This window comes from Fundulus heteroclitus, chromosome 22 (genome assembly GCF_011125445.2).
Source record: "Fundulus heteroclitus isolate FHET01 chromosome 22, MU-UCD_Fhet_4.1, whole genome shotgun sequence".
In the NCBI taxonomy this organism is placed as follows: domain Eukaryota; kingdom Metazoa; phylum Chordata; class Actinopteri; order Cyprinodontiformes; family Fundulidae; genus Fundulus; species Fundulus heteroclitus.
In genome coordinates, this window is record NC_046382.1 from 17162673 (window position 1) to 17182153 (window position 19481).

A 19481-nucleotide genomic window follows, 5' to 3' on the forward strand; every position below is an offset into this window, starting at 1 on the left:
TGAAGCTGCTTTATCAAGTCAAATAGCAACTTAAATACATTGTTGTTGACAAAATGTGAAAAAAGTAGAGCTTTGAATATCTTCTTCACACAGCCTGAGAGCAGGACTGACACAGAGCACTAAGCACGCTAAAACTTGTCTGAGCAGCAGAGTTTTAACGTTGAGACACGTGTTTTGATTTTCTGAAAGCACGCGGCGCTCTTGGCCTCCTTTATTGCAACGTAAACCCCTGGATGGAGACAAGAGAGGAGGACACATGTGGTGAGCATTAGCCTACTTTTTTCCCTCCCTCCTCGCCGACTAAAATACGCAATGAGATATGCTTTTAAGATGTGACACTTGGTGTTCCTTCTACTTGTGTCAAATAAAAATACTGTGAGGGTCATTTTTTTCCGCCCCTCCAAGATATTTGGGAAACGCTTTGACTTGTATCGCCAAGGAGTTTTTCCGTCATGGGTTACATTATCGACACATTCTTCTCCAGACTTTCATCGCTTAATCAAGAAAACCTTCAGCAGCCATCCAGCCTTCATTTGTCAGCTATGCGCGGGTTCATTAGAATCCCCTTCCTGGTGGTCGCTGAATGAAACAAATGCCGCCAGAAGAACATTTTATATCCCCACTGCCTAGGATCAAGGAAGGCACTTCTAATATGTGTTGAAATCTTGGATTGGCTTTATTGCATTAAGATGCCAGAAAGTCTGTGTAGCATATCAGAAACTGCCAAATCCAACAGAAAAAAAAAAAAAATAGAGTATTTCTGCATAACATCCAGAATGTGACACAGATAACATAGACGCTGCGGACGCTGTTGGAAAAAACATGAATGCAAGCTTTTACAAGAAGAAAACAGAATCACAAATATACAGTATATGATAGGATTTGCACATAATATGTTACACTTCAAAATCCATCAAGAATATTTCCAATAAATTAGAGCCACACAAGCACTAAGATTTTCTATACTGTGCTGTGAAAAAGTATTTTGTTGCAGATTGGAACGTAAGTGAGTTGACTTTCAGCTTACTTCATTTTGGCCTACCTCGTGTTGTCGGACAAGTCCTTTTTAAGGGATGTCTTTTTTTTCAGCCGTTATCAGACCTGGGATGGGAGCGTCAAATGTAACCTGGCTGTCTAAAAACTTTAGTTAATTACAGTTGATTCATGATTTTACAAAAGGGGCAGTTACACTTTCGCATAGAGCCACACAGGTGTGCAGAGCTCATTTCCCTTAAACCGGGGGTCTTCAACCCTGGTCCTCAGGACCCGCTGTCTGATAGGTTTCTGCTCCACCACTCCTGAATCAAATGATTTTATCACCTCCTCAGCAGCCACCAAGGGAGGCAGAGGCCTGTTAATCCCCTCGTTATTTATTTCAGGTGTCTGGAGGCAGGGAAACATTTAAACATGCAGGACGGTGGGTCCTGAGGACCAGCATTAAAGACCCCTGCCTTAGATCCTCTTTTGAAAACTAAATTATTAATTGACTCCAATTATCTTTGTCTGACATGAAACATTTAAGTTAACATTTAATTTATGCTTTTTCTCATCACTGTACAACACCCTGCCATCGTTCTCGGACCGTACTGGAAAGCCTAATTGCTAGCCATTGTGCACTCTTCTTGGTTCCTACAAAAGGTTTCAGTCCGAGCTCGTTGTCTCCTGCAGGTTGGCCCTCAGAAGTTGTAAGACGAAACCAGAACCTGGACCCTCGCCACGTGCTTGGCCTGAAAGCTGCGCTCGGCGTACTCCGACATCTCCACGTCGACGCTGACCTCCTGAGGCCCGCGAAGCTGCTGCACCAGTATCAGCTCGCCGGTCTGTCTGTCGGAGCGCTGCATGACGAAGATGCCTCGGGAGTTTCCCCCCGCTATGCCGAAGCGCAGGCTGTCCGGTCCGGTGCGGCCCGGGGCGGCTGCGGTCGCCATGCGGAAGAGCGTGGCGGGAGTCTGCAGGTTGGAGGGCAGGGACAGGTAGTGGAAGGACACGGTCTTAGGAGCCAGGTGGCAGGAGCGGCTGCCCATGGGGCAGGGGTTTCTCTCACACTGACTGCGGCATGAAAAGATAGGAGAGTTCAAGCAGACTGCATTAGGGGACAAATGCTAGACTTTTGCTGCTTGTGTCCACTTACAGAAGTTAGTTACATCATGAAGATACTGCAGTGATTAAAGGTTGCAGACACAATTATATAAATAGAAACCAGTACAAACATGCCGTACAAATGTGTCATAGTGTGGATAGAAGATGATTTACTGTTTAAACACACTGAAGACTACGGGGTGCCGTTTGTAAAGTTACACTGTGAAAAGTACAGTGGAATATTTTGAGTTATTTAGTCATAAAAGAAAAAAGGGGGTTCATTTATAAATGTCACAGTACCAAAACAAATACTTAATTAGCATGCTAAATATATAGTTTGGAGCTAAATATATAGCTTGTTGACTAAATATGTATTTTCCAAACTAAACATTTAATTTCCAAACTAAATATTTAATTAGCAAACTAAATATTTAGCTCCAGACTAAATATATAGTTTGGAGCTAAATATATAGCTTGTTGACTAAATATGTATTTTCCAAACAAAACATTTAATTTCCAAACTAAATATTTAATTAGCAAACTAAATATTTAGCTCCAGACTAAATATTAAGTTTGGAGCTAAATAGTTAGCTTGCTATTTATATATCTAGTTTGGATGTCTGACATTTATAAATCTATGAATGACACGGTGGAAATATAACTTTTTAAATTTGTGTGTAGAGTTTACAAGGCGACATATGAACCTGACTCAGCAACACCAGCTCTGTAATGGGCCAAAAAGGCCAGCAACCTTGTTAGACGCTTGTGAAAGGATAGGAAAAATATAAAATTCAAAATGCTTTGCTATAAAATACTGAATAAATGTTTGTAAATTGACAAAAAAAATCTCTTGCTCATTATTCTGGCATTTGGCAAATTTAATTTAGCTCCAAGTCGGGTATTCTTAACTGATCTCAAACAGGAAAAGTTTATTCTGATTTTTTTTTTTTCAAAGTCTTTATTGTCATTGTAGAGCTTTCATGTTAGACAATGAAATGGTCTTGTGCATCACTGTTTAAATTTCCAAACAGTAGGTCTTAAAAAAACTTAAGACCTACTTTTATAGGTACTTAAAGTACCTATAAACGTGATAAAATAATATGTAGTATATACAATTTGTCCAAAAACAGTGATTTTCTTAGCCCTGCAGAGACAGTGAGACCTGGCAATGTCCTGTGAAGCGAGGACGTAGTCCATCCTTTTTGAGCTGTCTTTATTACTCCCTGCAGGGGTTTCCTGTTTGCTGCTGCACAGCCACCGTACCGCACCAATGCAGTAAACCAAAAAAAAACACTTTCAATGGTGGATCAGTAGAAGGTCAGGAACAGTTTGATGTCCAGATGTTTTTTCCTCAATAATCTGAGGAAATGGAGCCACTGTTGAGGTTTTCTAACCACTGCTGAGGTGTTGGCTGACCATGTGAGGTAATTCCTTCACGTTAATGGGGAGTTTTTCTTTCCACTGTCGCTTCATGCTTGCTCGGTATGAGGGATTGCTGCAAAGCCATGGACAATGCAGACGACTCTCACTTTGACTCTACGCCTCTCCAGGAGGAGTGAATGCTGCTTGTTTGATGCAATCAACTGGGTTCCCTTATATAGGAAATGTTTTGACCAATCTGTATAATCTGATTGAATTTGACTTTGTAAAGTGCCTTGAGATGACAATTGAATTGAATTGAATCAGCAATGTGGACCCTCAGATACCTCACGGAGGAGACTCTCCACACACAGTCCTTGTAAATATGGAGGTGGCAGGGTCTCCCCTCTGTCTCCTGAAATCCAACACCATCTCTTTGGTTTTGCTAGTGTTCAGCCTCAGGTTGTTGGCTGAACACCATGCAGTGACTCTCTGGACCTCCACCCTGTACCCTGTTTCCTCTCCATCAGTAGTCCTTATGAGTCCTATCATGTTGGAAGGACTGGAAAGAGTCACAGTCATAGAAATACATCAGGGGTGTCCAAACTTTTCATCAAGGGGGCCAAAACTGTCAAGTCAAAAGCACTTGAGGGCTGAAAAATATAATTGTTTTTATTTTCCTCCACCACAAAAGTTTAATAATTTAACTAAGCAAATTAGTCAGTTTGTTTGTGCGGCTGGGATGAGGAAATCACCATGTAGATCCAAAGCTTGAAAAGGGCTTTGCACATTTGCCTTATTAAAAGATGGTCATTCAGTTTGCTAATTCTTTTTGGGGTCAATAAGAAATTTTGAAAAACCTTTTGTCTATTCTCAGCAATAAGAACAGGATTTGGGTCAGTCTTTCTTTGAAAACGCTTGCTGTATGCAGCCAGTTTTAATAAATGCTTTAACAAAAACAAGTTTTCCTCCCACAAAGTCTGCATTTGAGTAAAAGTCCTTCGATAGATGTGGTCCTGTTTACTGTGAATTTAAGAGAATGTTAAAAGTGTGGTTATTAAAACATGGATCTTTTGTGTTGGGCCCAACATTTTCAGTTGTAAGAAGAATTTAACTTGTTTTTTATAATTTAGCTCTAATTAAAAATGGAAAAAGTCTCTATCTACATCAGCCATCAATGCTGCTGGGCCAAATCATTCTTGACACCTCTGGTATAGATGGAGAACAGGAAAAGGCTCAGGACACATCCCTGTGGAGAACCAGTGCTGAGCATCAGGGTGGAGGATCTGTGGGGGTCCAATCCACACCAGTTTTGGCTCGATCAAAAGGTTTTTCATCCAGTAACAGGTGAGGGGTAGGTAATTGAGATCAATGACCTCTTTGACTTGTGTGTCCACCAGGAAGGTGTTAAAAGGCAAACTCAAGTCCATTAAAAGCAATCTCCTGGATTTTTCCAGGTGGCACGGGGCAATGTGGGGAGTAGTGGTGTTGGTGTTTCCTGTGGATCAGTTTGCCATGTAGGCAAACTGGTGTAGGACGAAGCCATGAGGAAGGCATGCCTTCAGGTTGTGGAAAATCAGTCTTTCAAAGCACTTCAGGACTACTGAGGTCAGTGTAACTGCTCTGTAGTCATTCAGCCTGTTCTTTGGGGTAGGAGGAGGATGACCGCTTCAGGGAGATGTTAAAGATCCTCGTCAGGACTCTTGATAACTGGTCATCGCAGGTCTTTAATATTCTCCAGGGTTCTCCATCAGGCTCAGGAGCCCTTCTCACCAGATGCTCCTGTAGGTGTAGTGAGTGAAGGTTGGAGGGCCCCAGGATTGTAGAAGTGATTAAGCTCCTCCACCAGGGACACATCAGTGAAAAAGTGAGAAAAAAAAGGCCCTTGTCTATTAACAGGGAATTTATATTAATGGTTTCAACTGTGTGTTCCATTGAGGTTTGAAAACGTTTTGTAATGGCTTTTCATATCACATGAACCTGAGGACTTGACAGGGTTTGTATGCTTTCGAGCTCTATGGTGTAGATCCCAGCTTGTTCAAGACCCGTCCTGAATTTTGCTCAATATAGTTTAGTTATGGACCCCAATGCTATCCAAGTATTTCGATTTTCGTTGAGTATGTTGGGTCACTCTTGTGGATTACATGTTTCAATGATTTTCTTGCCTCTATTACTGAAAATAGTCACTCCCGGCCAATTCACGCCTCACAGTTGGTACTGATTTAAAATCTGGTTGCTCATAAAAAAAAAAAAAAACTATAAAAGATGTAATGCTAGTTGTTCGTTTAAGCAATGGCCAAAACCCCCCCAAAAAAACAGCCTCTCTGGGCGGTGTGCACTTACAAAGGAGACGTCTTGACGTAGCTGGTGTTGCCGTGGGCTCGGGGACACTCGGGGTTGGCACACCGAAAGCCTCCCCCAGTGTTGATGCATGTCCCTCTGCTACAGTTATGCTTCTGGCTCAAACACTCGTCCACATCTGGAAGACAAAACAGCGACTGACTCCCTGACTCATGGTTACCTCAGTGTGGACATCGGGGTTGGGGGTGGTGTTCTGCGCCCTATTTGGGTTTTTAGTTTAGTCTCTGTTCAACGCGTTCTTGCAGGAAAAAAAAAACGTGAGGTCATGTTTTCCAGCTGCAAAGCACCATTACCATCAGGGGTGAAATATGAAACACGAAGCGACGCTTGAGACAGACACCTCTGCGGAAACCTTCTTGCGTCTCTAAAACCCATTCATCACGTTCTGTGGCCGCGCACACCTCGGCAGCCCTGTGGCCAAAGGCCCCCGTGAATGAACCTTTGTCCTCAGCTCCACACTGTCACTCACCTTCGCAGCTCCGCCCGTCTGGAAGAAGCTTGTACCCGCTGGGACAGGAGCAGTGGTATGAGCCGGGGACGTTCACGCACTCGTGGACACACAGTTTCCCTCCCTGGTCGTGCCGGTACACTTCGCATTCGTTAACGTCTGCAAAGAGACACTCATTACTGATATCATTGACCTTTGCTGGGCTTTTTTTTTTTTAAAGCAAACCCTAAAACAAAATGTCTCTAATTTCCTCTGGGTTTAAGGTTTCAAATCATAAACAAATAAACTTTGACCTAAATGTATGCTAATCAGCTCAAGACCATTCAAGAGGATTATCTTGTTTGTCCCAGACCAGCTTCACACATTGCTCCCCCTGTTTGCAGCCAGAAGAGGAAAGGATCTGGGCCTTCAGGGATCCTCTCCGCTCCGAGGTCTGGGCAACATCTGCTATCTGAAGCGAACCGTGCAGCCACAGGGAGCTGCTCTGCGGCTGACCTCATATTCCTAAAAAGGACGTCCAGCAAGAGGGAGAATTTTCCCCGCGGGGATTGATTAAGTCAACAAATCATCACAGCTCACCCTGACAGATACTGTTGTCAGACGTGCCACTCATGTGAAAGCCTGCGTCGCAGCTGCAGTGCTGGGCTTGGTTGACCTGGGCGCACCGAGGCCTCCGACTGAACGCGGGGTCGTTCATTACGCTCCACTCGGGCGGCGCTGCGCCAGGGGGACACGGTTAATGAGCAGGAAGCAGACCGACACGCAGCTGCACGTAAACCGGGCAACACATGTGGTTACTGACCCGTCTGGGTTTGGTGCTGGCAGTGAGAGCCGCTCCAGTCTTGGGGGCAGGTGCATTTGTACTGGTTGATACCTTCCACACACGTACCTCCGTTTTGGCAGGGATTACTCGCACACTCGCTAATATCTGCAGATGAAGGACCAAAAACAAAAAAACAAAATAGTCCTCTCATTTGTTAGGAAACATCATCATAAATATTCCCAGTAACACAGGAGCTATTTAACTTTTAGACATACATTCCTGAGAGGAAAACTTTTGACTCAAGTCTGGACTTTGAAACAATTATTTAGTCATTTTTGTTAATGGTGGAGGGTTCTTGTGTCTACATGCAACTGCGCTTGAACTGTTTTGCCAAGAAAAGTTTGAGAAAAGTTCTGCGATGCAGTGAGGGTTCCAGGGACATAACTACCTGCGAATGACGCTGTATTTTTTATGCTGTTTGCGATGACAAAGCAAAAAGATGTCTATGTGTTTCTGTGTGTTTCCCATGTTCTTCTTTGTGATGCACGGTTGCACCATTTAAATGAGTGATCGTGGCCTCTCCCAGTTCATTCAGCCTGGACAAATTTCATAATAGGATAATGGGTCCTGGATGGATGCCACCTCTGGCCAAACGGATCTAAAAACAAGTGAAATATTCTTAATGTTAGTCTATTTGTCCTTGATTTGAGCCAGCAAATAAGATTATCTGCCAATGGAATGAATATATTTACCTCTAAAATAGGATAATTAGACATCCTGCACTTGAAATAAGATGATGGAGATGAATTGTTCCTATTTTAAGTGGAAAAATCTTATTCCATTGGCAAATAGTCTTATTTACCTACTCAAATAGGACAAATATACTCATTTCAAGAACATTTTACTTATTTTTAGTTCTGTTTTTGCAGTGTATGGATGGGTACTCATTTTTATTGAAAAACTTCAGACTTTTTGTCATAGGTGGCTCAAATGTTGCAGTTGTCCTGCACAGAGAAAATTAACACCATATTCTGAAACAGGACAGCACTTCATTTTCTTACCTTCACCTTTACAAGGAATAAGGGATCAAATGGTACACCAAGCCTTATGAGATTTCCTTCTGTTGTTGGCTCCAAAAACCGACTAAAATAGCAGCTGCAGCCCTTTAAACTGCAAACCAAATGACAAGCAGTTCCTTTAATTTTTATTTGGCTTCTCCAGCGGTTACCGCTGGACCGTGTCATGAAAAGACACACTGCACTCCACTAGATATTTTTAAACTGTTTTCAGTATTCGGGGTTTTCACTCTCTGTCATTGCTTTTTCTTTTTTTCTTTTTTTGAGAATAGGAAAATAAAAATGTTTTCTGAGCAGACAAAGCTCCATCGTGTTGCTTTAACCAGTAAAGTCAATGAACCTATGTTGGTGTGCTACTTGAGACGTTTTTTTGGAAGCTTGGCATCGAGTCAGGCTGAAATGACTCTCAGTAGCATGCCTGGCATACTTCTTCGCTATCAGACCCTAGTCTGGTTATAATGGTTGGCCCTAACCCCATCTAGGGGCCGCGGACAAAGAACCAGGGAAACATGAGCAGCAGGGAGAGGTGCTGGGGGCTTATCTTACAGTAGCCCAGACTCTACTGGTAATGGAGAAAGGGGGAAGGCACCCCACGGTGGAATGTAGTACAGGTGTTATTCTGTGTTCAGAGACATTTAATCCCAATTCAACAAGTGCTTTATTCAGTACACCAAGGAACTCCAGCCACTCCGAAGAAAAGCTTTTTCTTTCTCTCCTATCTGAGAACAGCTGTTTGGTTTTGGAGATAAAGTTTCTCTCAGCACCTTATAAATGAAAGACTTGTCACCTCCAGACAGCTTTGAAACAGTGCAGGTGGCCAGATGGTGCTGCCGTCGGTAGGTTTGAAAACCGCAACCTACAAGACAGTTTACTTCAGGAGTCTTATGAGACATTCTTTGTTTATTAGGGCAGGGGGGAGATGGGCAGTAAATATAAAAAAAGGTTTGGTTTGGATGCTGGTGGCCATTCACTCCTTTGCACCCCTCTCTGTCACCCCAACCCCCAGCAAAAGCGAATCATTTGATATTAAGATCATTAGACCAACAACCACATGTTTCAGGGAATCTGATTCACTGAGCTAAGAAGTGTTGTGACTATAAAGACCGGGATGTTTTTCCCCTTAAAACTTATTGCACTCTATTGCAGCGATGATGCGTTGTACCTTGTAGAGCCACAGCAAAGTCTGTCAAAAGGTGTGACTGTCATTCATTTGAAAGGGACAGCGTGAAAATACACATCCATGCTCTCTTACATTTGAGGCAACAAGAGGGGATAGAAAAGGAGAGACCATTTTAGTCATAACTTGTGGTTGTTTCACAGCGTTTACGCAGTGAAACTGTATTATAATCTCCTAATTTCAGAGGTTTGAACATTCACTGTTATTAACTGAGTACTGTCAGGATCCCCAAGGGGTTTGATCACTTCTTGTGACTCTCTGGGGATCCTGCGGTTTTTTTCTGTTTTTCACCTTTAGTCTTGTTCAGCGTTAGATCTGTGTTTCTGTCTCTTCAGTATTTATGTTCAATATGTATTCTGGTATCTATGAGATTCAGTTCCTGATTAGTTAGCTTCTGTTCTTTATTATCTTTATTGTCTGCTTGCTTTTCCTTAATTTTCCTCACGTCTGGCCATTCCCATGTTTCCCTGTTAGATTCAGTTCTCCCTACGCCTTGCCAGCTCTCTGCCCTCCTTACCTCCCATTTAATTGCCCTCAACTCATATTTATTTATTTATTTATTTATTTATTTATTTATTTATGTCACCTGTGTAATTTGATTCACCTGCTGTTCCTCCCATCTCCCCTCCTATATATATATATATATATATATATATATATATATATATATAAATATATATATATTCGCTATAATCCATCCATCCATTTTCTAACACGTCTATCCCTTGTAGGGTTGTGAGGGGTGCTGGTGCCTATCTCTAGCTGTCAATGGGTGAGAGGCGGGGTACACCCTGGACAGGTCGCCAGTCTGTTGCAGATAGCCATAATATATAGCTTTTATGTTTTTTTAAATAAAATATCTTCATCTTCAATGTGCGACTCCTGAGCTCTTGTCTGTGTTTCTGTCCTACCACAACAAACTTGACAGGTATTGTCTTGGAGACGTGTCTGAAAGGAGTGTTACACACACTCTCAGGCTCCATACAGAGCTTAGAGTATAACCTACAGTGCAATATTATTCATACCATGAATTTAATGTAATTTGTCTGCAAAGACCTGTAGTTCAGAACTTCTTGGCAGACCAGCAGTTGTTGTGCTGCCCTTCATAGAAAAGTGCTAAGAAGAGGGCCACAGAAAGCCCCATTTAAAGCTTTTGCAAGCAAGACAGGGCAAAAACACGTGGAAGGAGATGCTCTGGTCAGAGGAGATGGTCTACATGCAAAACCCTCATTGAGGAGGAAAACTAACACTGCAAATCACCCTGAACACATCATCCCCATATAGTGAAACGTGACAGTTGTTTCTTTAGCTGCGACAGGGAAGCTGGTCAGCTTTGATGAGACTATGAGCCTAAACACAGCGCAATAGTGACAGGAGTCCTTTAAGAGGCTGCAGAAGACTTGAAAACATAAAACCAATGTTGGATGTATAATGAAATGGCTCAGACTGAAGCATATTCATGTTTTAGCATGACCCAAAGTCCAGCCCTAAACGTAACGGGGCATTTGTGACAAGGACTGAAAAAAGATGCTCATATAAAAAAAGCTCTCCTTAAAATCTGACTTCAGCTTGAGACATTGTGCAAAGAAGACCAAAACATACACAGAGACGTAAATGTGTCATTTCAGTGAAAGGCGGGTTTAGCTGGAAGGCCTACTGATTCTGGGGGCTGAACACAAACACAAAAAATGTGGATTTTCCTTCCACTTCATTATTATGTTCTTCTTCGTGCTGCCAGGTCACATAAAAACCCGGTAAAACACACTGAAGTTTGCGGTTGTACTGTGACAAAACGAAGAGAGGCTCACACACCCTGCTGTAGCTCACCTTTGCAAACAGCGCCGACACCAGACCAGGTGCCGTTGTCCCGACAAACCCGGGTGGAAGAACCAACAAGCTGGTAGCCCTGCGAACAGGTGAAATGGACTTCGTGTCCAACGAAATGCTTGGAGCCAAACTTTGTTCCGTGAGCGGGGGGTTGCAGGGAGGGGCAGGTGGTCGGCGCTGTGGGAGAAAGGAGGAGAGCATGAGAGGAAGGAGGGTCACATGCGGAGTAAGCCTCCCGACATCCTGTGGCATTCTCCGCCTGGGGATATACACGTGTCACTGGGCAGCGCAGAGCCTTCATGGGAAACAAACGCTCCAATGCCTCATTTACAGTCAACCAGCGCAGGATCGGCCACCGTTATGGCTCAGTGAAGCCCTCCAAGTCAAAATTTACGTCATCTATCATGCTCTAAAAGTTGAATAACCTCGTTATATAACACTGTTATTGGAAAAGATTTTTCAGCTTTAATGAGACTTCTGCTCTTCCTCCATGTTGATATGCTGCAGTAAAGTTTTTCATTTTCTTTTCCTTTTTTTTATTTCAAAAAGAAGAATTATCCTGTTAACTTTTCGCCAAATGTTAGTCATGTCCAAGTCCAACCCATGATTTTTAGGTCAACGACAGCACACGTTTATCCTAATAAACTCTTTTTGTAACATGTTTTATGTTTATGTATGTACATTTATCTTAATTGTTAAACAAAAATCTCACAGTAGGAAATGTTCTTTTGTTTAAAAGAACTGATGTCACCTTTAATGTCAAAGTACAAAGAATTATTGGAGAACAAAAGTAATTAATGCATTTTATTCACACTTTTCTGAGTTGATCATAGTGTGGCGGTGCATTTAAATATTAACCTCTACACTGATTCCCCGGGGTCTAAATACGACATAAAACAGCCGCCTTTTAAAACAGGAGAAAAATGAGAGCTTGTCCCATTTTAGGCAAGGTGGATATATGTTGATCTCTGCAAACCAGGAAAGAGCTAAAGGAAAGGAGCAACTCACCTAAACGTCAGAACCAATAATTAATTTTAATACATCTGGAACTGTGAAAAATAAACCTGGATGAGGGGTTAATGCGCCACTTGGCTGCACACTCACTGAGGAAGATGACAGGAAACATACAATACAAAAAAAACACATTTTTGGATCACCAAGCATCCACAGACTTTTCCATTCTACCATCACCACATAAAATGTATGGAGTTTGCAAACTCTGCTGGGAATTTAACTGGAAATTATGCGCTAAGACTGAGTTTTTCATTAAAAACATCTCAGATGTTGTTCTTTTTTCTTGAAACAAAGAATAAATATGTACAAAAGTATGGTGGAGGATCTGTGTTGCTGTGGGCTTGTTCCTCTCCCAAAGGCCATGGGAGTCTTGTTACACTGCATAGCATCACCATGTCTTTGAAATCCTGGGACATTTTAACGCTAACTATGGAAGTTTGTACTAGAAAACTGAAAATAGGTCATTATTAGGTCTTCCAACGGCACTAAGATCAAAATGGTCGGCCAAACATGCACAGAAAGGATCCATCAGTCACAAAATTTGTCTTTTTTGATGGCCATCTAAGTCCAAGACGTAAATCTAATAGAAAAAGTGGGGCGTTAACTGAGGAGACAGGTTCAGATTGGACGACTCGGGATTCTGCACCATCTAGAGAGATTTTTTTAAGAGGAAAATTAAAAGATCTTCCTTTCTGTGTGTGTATGTTGTCCTGTGGTCAAAAGGTTTTTTTCCCCCAATTATTATGGCACCAGTTTGCTGATGTAATAACATATTAATTTATTTTAAAGCTTTTTGCTCTGCTTTATCAGAAAGCCTAATAAGTGAAGAAGTACTACGTACAAAAGTATCAAAATGTTTAAGGATTTCAAAGATGAAATGTCCTCACCACTGTAATAATAATAAAAAAAAATTTATATTTACAATTTTGAGGTCAGGCCGATGTGTCTGTATGGAAAATTAAGCCGGGCTTATAAATGTCCGCCATGAACAAATTTGTCCCGGAGTCTGCTGCCAAGCATCACAACTCCCCAAAATCCACTTCCCTTGTCAAGTAGCAGGCTCTGTAACCGAGAAAGCCTTGAACTGCAGGATGACTCCATTAGCCAAGAGCACAAGAAGCTCCGTCTGGCTTTCTGTTCTCACTCGCCGAGAAAGATTCTCGTTTGAAGATCAACTTCAACGAGTGGGTATATCCAAAATATGGTAAATCTGATACTTTGGGATATTCGGTTTTCCCCCACTTGACTGTCCTTCACTTGAAAACCTCAGATATGGTGTGCATTGAGTAATTTGAGTTTTTTATTGAGCTTTTTCACTTTTTGTCACGTAATCACCGCATATGGACTGAATTTTGTTCCATTATTGTTGTAAATTAAACTTAACTTCTTCATCCAAAAAAGATTTTGAGAGTAACTGATATTTTCTCAGATTTCATTTTTTCAAAAAATATTGTTTTTTTCAATTCTCTTTTTTTTTTCTTTTTTACAGATTTTACATGTTCTGATGTAAAATCTGTAAAAAAAAAAAAAAAAAAAAGTTTTTTATGTTTTTTTGTTTTTTTGGAAAACATAAAATCTGAAAATATATGGAGTGAATTTTGTTCCATTATTAGTGCAAGCAAAGAACAAATTTTGTAAATTCTATTTGTCTCAAAATTTGTGCCTTTGTATTTCAGAAATTAATTGTTTGTACAGCTAACCTTTTCTCCAACTACTATTTCTCCAACAAGCCCTATGAAGCGTTTCTCTACCAACTGTGCCCCATTGGGACTTTGACTAGGCCATTCTAATACAAGTATACTTTGATCTGAGCTATTCCGTTATAACTGGCTAGGTTTAGGGTTATTGCTCTGCTGAAAGGTGAACTTTCCCCTCAGTCGGAAGACTCGCAGCCTCTAAAGCGGAGGAGAGGAGGATGAGTAAAATTTGTCATTTTTGGAGGCGCTGATGGTCAGCCAGAACAGCACTATCTGACACTGACTGACATTTGTTGCTGGTCTTCTTTGGTCAGGAAGGGCGTCAGTGTATCTGTCACACACAGTGACCACAGATTTCCGATTCAAGGTCAAGACCAGAAGTTTTCACATAATTCTTTTACCATGAAAGATTTTCGCTAAGACCGCTGAGACAGTGTACAGTGTGAACCTATGCTCTTTTCAACTTTACTCCCTAACAACCTAATAACCTTTGACATGTGTCCCTGTTTCTGTTTAGTTTAGCATCATGGCGGCACAAACATGCACCACCATGGGAATTATGTTTTGAGACTGTTGTATGATGAGAGTTTTCAGTCAAAGAGGGTTTAATGTTTAATCTCATTTGACAAAAGCAACGTTGTCCATTTGCGTTTGTTCAACAGAGGCTTTCGTCTCGCCACTCTTCCATAAAGGTCAGCTTTATATCTGACGGATAGTTGCCATGTTGACAGATTATCCACCTGAGCTTTGGATCTCTGCAGCTCCTTCAGAGTTACCATGGGCCTCTTGGCTGCTTTTCTCATTAATGGTATCCTGTGCATTTCTGCACCTCCTAAAGTTTGTCTATTAAATAAAATTCCAATTAGGTACATTGAAGTTTGAGGTTCAAATATGACAAAATGTGAAAACCTTCAAGGGTTATGAGTTTTTTATTTTATGTATGAAGGCACAGTATAAAACTTTTTTTTTTTTTTTAGCAATGGCTGCATAGTCAAGGCAAAGAAATTAAAAGAATACTTTTTAATTCGAGTATAACAGCCGGTCAGTTAAAGGCATACTATGCAACATTTTTCAGTTAATTAATGTGTTCCATACCGTCTTGGATGATTAAATGAGTCATTTCAGGTTGAACAAAGGTTTTCTCGGCCGCCCTGGTGGTCTGTGGGGGAAATACCGCACTTGCAATTGTAGGAGCCCTCGGCCCGCACCCACAGGCTCAGAAGTCTCGTGTGCATCGCGAGAGTCAGTCTTGCTTTACGGCGAGAACTGCTACACGCCACCAGTGAAAGGCATGCTCGTTGCTAGATTTGTGCAGTTATTATGGCGGAACCAGCGAGAAAACAGCGAAAGCCCATGTTGGAGCAGGCAAGAAAGAGGAAAAGGGCTCTGGACAGACAGAGGAGTCGTACATGGGTGAACATCGGGCAAGCTTTTTCCCCAATGGCGAGAGCTAAAAGAAAAAGAAGGCTGCAGGGCTGACGCGGACCTCGCGTTTCTGCTGATGCGATTGTAAGTAACATTGGAATGGTTTCTCTCTCTCTGTGTGCATGTTCATACTTTCACTGTGTTAGTCATTGTTTGTACTGCCGTTTTTTCGACTTTTGTATTCGTTGTGTTCGCCTGTCTGCTAAACTCAAAACAACCGCGCCTGGCTTGATGTAGAACCCAGAACAGCTGAGCATATTTACGACAGTGCACTTTTACTTTCGCCCTCTGGGGGGAGCCTCGCTGGAAAATCAACCCCGGTTGCATAGTATACCATTAAACAGAATTTGTAAAACCCGCTTCTCTCAAATTTATTGTCAACAGAGGAATCTCCAACACTAACGCTGACGGCGATAACGCCGAAGAGGACGCTCTCTCTGTTGTTACTCACCAGCTGACTGGTCCGCTTGAGGTAACTTGGAGACGGAGTTCTGAAGCGACGCCAGCTTTGACTTCATGATCCGGAGAGCCTCTGTAAAGCGGATCTCCTGGCCTTTCAAGAACTTCTCCATCTGACGCAGCACCCCCACCACCTGGTGCTTGTCCATGCAGGACTGCTGGTTAAAAACACGCGAGGGGGCCGTGAGCCAAGATGGCAGCAAAGAGGAGTCCGAGTGCAGTGGAGGGGGGGGGGGGGCAAAAGGACAGAGGTTACCTCAGTTGAATGGTGGTAGAGAACGAGTGGTGAATAAACAGCATCACCCAGATGCCAGGGATGATGTCATTTGTAACAAAATATGTCGGCATGGAAAAGAGTTCACATGGTTACAAACTGTTTTCCTGTTCATTAAAACCGTATTATGAAACTTTTTTTTTTTTTTTTTTTTGGGCTTAATGACACTCATCAGGATCTGTTTTGATTTCAGATCCCACAGCGTTCCCATGAACCACCCCGGTTCCTTGCTCCCCTCACCTCCTTTCACTTCTACCAGCGCAACCCCAGCGGCAGGCACAGCTGGACCAAAGCTGTCTGGCAGATGTCAGAGGAAGCCGAGTCCAAAAGGCTGTTCCTCTGCATCGTTTGCACGGCCGCAGGTGAAGGCGCATGCTCGCCGGATAATCCAGCTCAAACAAAGCGTGGCTGCCACGGTCACTTTGGGGGGGGGGGGGGGGAACACTTGTCCCGAGCCATTACAGAATTCCTCAAAGAAAGTGCCTCTAATCCTTTCAGAAGGCTTTTTAATCACAAGCTGGCTGGGACAATTTCCCTTTGCGGCATTCCTTAAATTCCTGCTCAGGCATATGGAAGGCTTTGTACAATTGCAATTAGTTTCAGTACATTAGAACTACAGCTCAGAGTCTGGCCTGTGCTTATTTTACCTGCTCCGGGCAAAGGGGAAATGCCACCAGCTGACAAGATATGGGAAGATTTATAACCAGATGTGGGTTTTTTTTTTCTTTTCTTCTATTTTTCAAACAGCATAAAGCCGTTTCCCAATAGTAGAAGCTTTAAAAAAATCTGATTAGAGAAGTGGCACAGCTTAAAATGGTGTGAGGGCATTACAGCTACTTATGCAAGATCAGAGGGTAGAAAGTAAATTACCATGAAAGAAAAAAACATTTTAAAAAGGATAACGACTAACTAACTAAGACTAAGAAGAACTTGTTAAGAGTTCAGTTAACTCAAATCCACTTCTAGAAAAATCCATACACCTTAAAGTTTTTTCACATTTTGTCATTGGAAACTACAACATCATTTATGGGGATTTTATGTGATAGACCAACACAAAATGGAGTAAAATTGTGAAGTGGAAAAAAAACAAAAACATAATACATGGTATTCAAAATGTTTTACAAATAAAAATCTGAAAAGTGAAACGTGCGTTTGTATTCAGGACCCCTTATCCCTAAATAAGAGCCATTACAACCAACTGCCTTGAAGAAGTCACCCTTATTATTAAACATATCTGTCCATCAGTGAGTAATTTAACCCACCCATCCATTTTCTATAGCATAGGGGACTGATGACTATCTCCAACTGTTATTTGAGCGAGAGGCTCGTTTCACCCTGGACAGGTCACAATCACAATGTGTGCAATTTATCCTCAATATCACAGTTTATCAGGCCATTAGAGATAGAAAACAAACAGCATCATCAAAAATCTCACCATGAAAAGCATGGTGGTGGTGGCATCATGCTTTGGGGACGCTTTTCTACATCAGGCACAGGAACAACCGACTGGAGTAGATGGGAAAATGGATGGAGATAAATACAGGATAATCCTGGATGAAAACCTGCCAGGGGCTGCAAAAGACTTCAGACTGGGGTTGTGTTTTGTCTTTCAGCAGGACATAAACCATGCAGCCAGTGCTAATGTGGAATAGGTTTGATCCAGGGGTTTTCATTTAATGGCACACATAAATTAATGAAAGCTTGGCAAAGGACTTCTAACTGTAACTAGTGGCTCCACAGAGTATTGACTCTTGTGAAATAAATATAAGAAGTGTTCAAGTTTTGCTTTGTGAGAAAAAAGTGAAACAGTGCATCATTTTCGTACCACTTCACAAACATGCTCCGCATTGTGTTGGTCTATCACATTAAATGCATTTAAGAGTTTAGTATTAACTAACTAAAACGGAAGGACGTTCAAGAAATACATGCTTTTTTTTGTTTTTTTTTTTGTTTTTTTTAGATAGACGTGCATTTTTTAAGTACGGACCCTTCAAACATGCTTGAAGGAGACTATAGTTCTCCTACCTGGAGAGCTGCGTGGCCGCAGTGAACAGCTGTCAAACACAGCAAAATCAAACACCTGCTTCGGGGAGACAAAGCCATTTCTAAAAGCCCGGCCGTCCTGTTGGTATCCCTTTAAATTTTGGTCAGACTTCCGTTTTGATTCAGCTTAAACGAAATTCCCATAAAACAGCGCGTGAAGGTCCGCTCCTGTTAAGAGACGATGCTCATCAGGTGCCCGAAAACAGGCTTTTCTCTCCGCCTGCCCTCTAGGAAAGTTTAACCCAGCCTCTCTGAGCGCTGCTGGCTACCTTGTTTGCTTCGGCCAGAATCCCTCCTCCCGAGATAGTTTACGCATTTCTCATGCTTACATTTCTTTAAGTCTGACGGGGGGTGGGGATCCCATTAAATAAAGCTAAATTAAGATAATATCTTTTCAATGTGACGTCTCAATGAATGAAGATAAAACGTTCTACTTTTGATTGCAGATTGAATGATTTGATTGATGTCGTACATACAGTATTAGTCTAAAATACATTTAAATACATTTCTATCGAATTAAGCTTTAAAAATCATGATCCTGTATGAATATCAGTCTGTTTAATATGAGCGTTTAGTCGAAAACTTCTTTTTTTATTATTAGTGTTATTTTTGTGACCTCTACTGGTCAATTTCAGGATTGCAAGACAAAGTCTGGTAAATAATTGTAGAAAGTCGCCACCTTGTGAATGACAATATTGCTGAAATAATAATAATAATAATAATAATAATAATAATAATAATAATTATTATTATTATTATTATTATTATTATTATTATTATTATTATTATTATTATTATTATTATTATTAGTAGTATTAGTATTATTACTATTATTATCAATAATAAATTTTCTACGTTTTACGTATAAAATAATAGGTATTAATGTCAACTTTGTCGTTTGTTCATCTTGCTTCATCTGCATATTATAATTATCATCATCTCATCATATAAATTAATATTATTTTATGACTATTGTTAATTGTCACCTCAAAAACAAGATTCAAGGGTTTCATATCACGGTGGTTCGGCAAAAAAAATTTTTTAGAAGTAAAGGTTTTCTTATTTTAAACAAAACCAACAAATCAAAGGTAGTTGGAAGTAAACTGGAATGTTTCTTTTATTTCGAAAACCCCGTTTCCAAACGTCCTTGGGCTGGTATCCATGGAGGACCCGTTGCCACTCACAATATGGCGGACGCGTCGACGTTTTATGCGGAGCAACAAAGCGTCTACTGTTGTACGGCTGCGATCTGCGGTCGCCTCCGCCACGGAACAAGCCGAGACATACAACGTTGCTGATAAAGCGATTAACAAAACCACCGCCTTTAAGAGTTTTACATATTTAACGTCACATAGGACGATTACGACTACATAACACAGACGGCTTAAATCAACGGCTGCGTAGGAAAAGCCGATGGCGATTTTGCAGCGAATGTGCTGAAATTAACTGACATTTCTCTAAGCCAATCACAATAGACGA

At 41.5% G+C, this 19481-nt stretch overlaps 1 protein-coding gene across 2 annotated transcripts; it reads right to left on the minus strand.

Annotated features, from left to right (window-relative positions):
* Positions 1 to 807: 807 nt before the first annotated feature.
* LOC105923320 (fibulin-7) lies at positions 808 to 18303 on the minus strand. Of its 2 annotated transcripts, none has more exons than XM_012859225.3 (8): positions 17985 to 18303; positions 15678 to 15840; positions 11091 to 11267; positions 7050 to 7175; positions 6827 to 6964; positions 6269 to 6406; positions 5782 to 5917; positions 808 to 2049 (listed from the first exon to the last, which is right to left on the minus strand). In XM_012859225.3, exons 1-8 carry the CDS (start codon positions 18060 to 18062, stop codon positions 1677 to 1679), a joined length of 1329 nt encoding a protein of 442 aa, XP_012714679.2. In that variant the 5' UTR covers positions 18063 to 18303; the 3' UTR covers positions 808 to 1676. The 2 variants fall into 2 exon arrangements, with proteins under 2 accessions (XP_012714679.2, XP_012714678.2); XM_012859224.3 differs by having other exon boundaries at positions 15678 to 15843; positions 17985 to 18300.
* Between the last annotated feature and the right edge of the window lie 1178 nt (positions 18304 to 19481).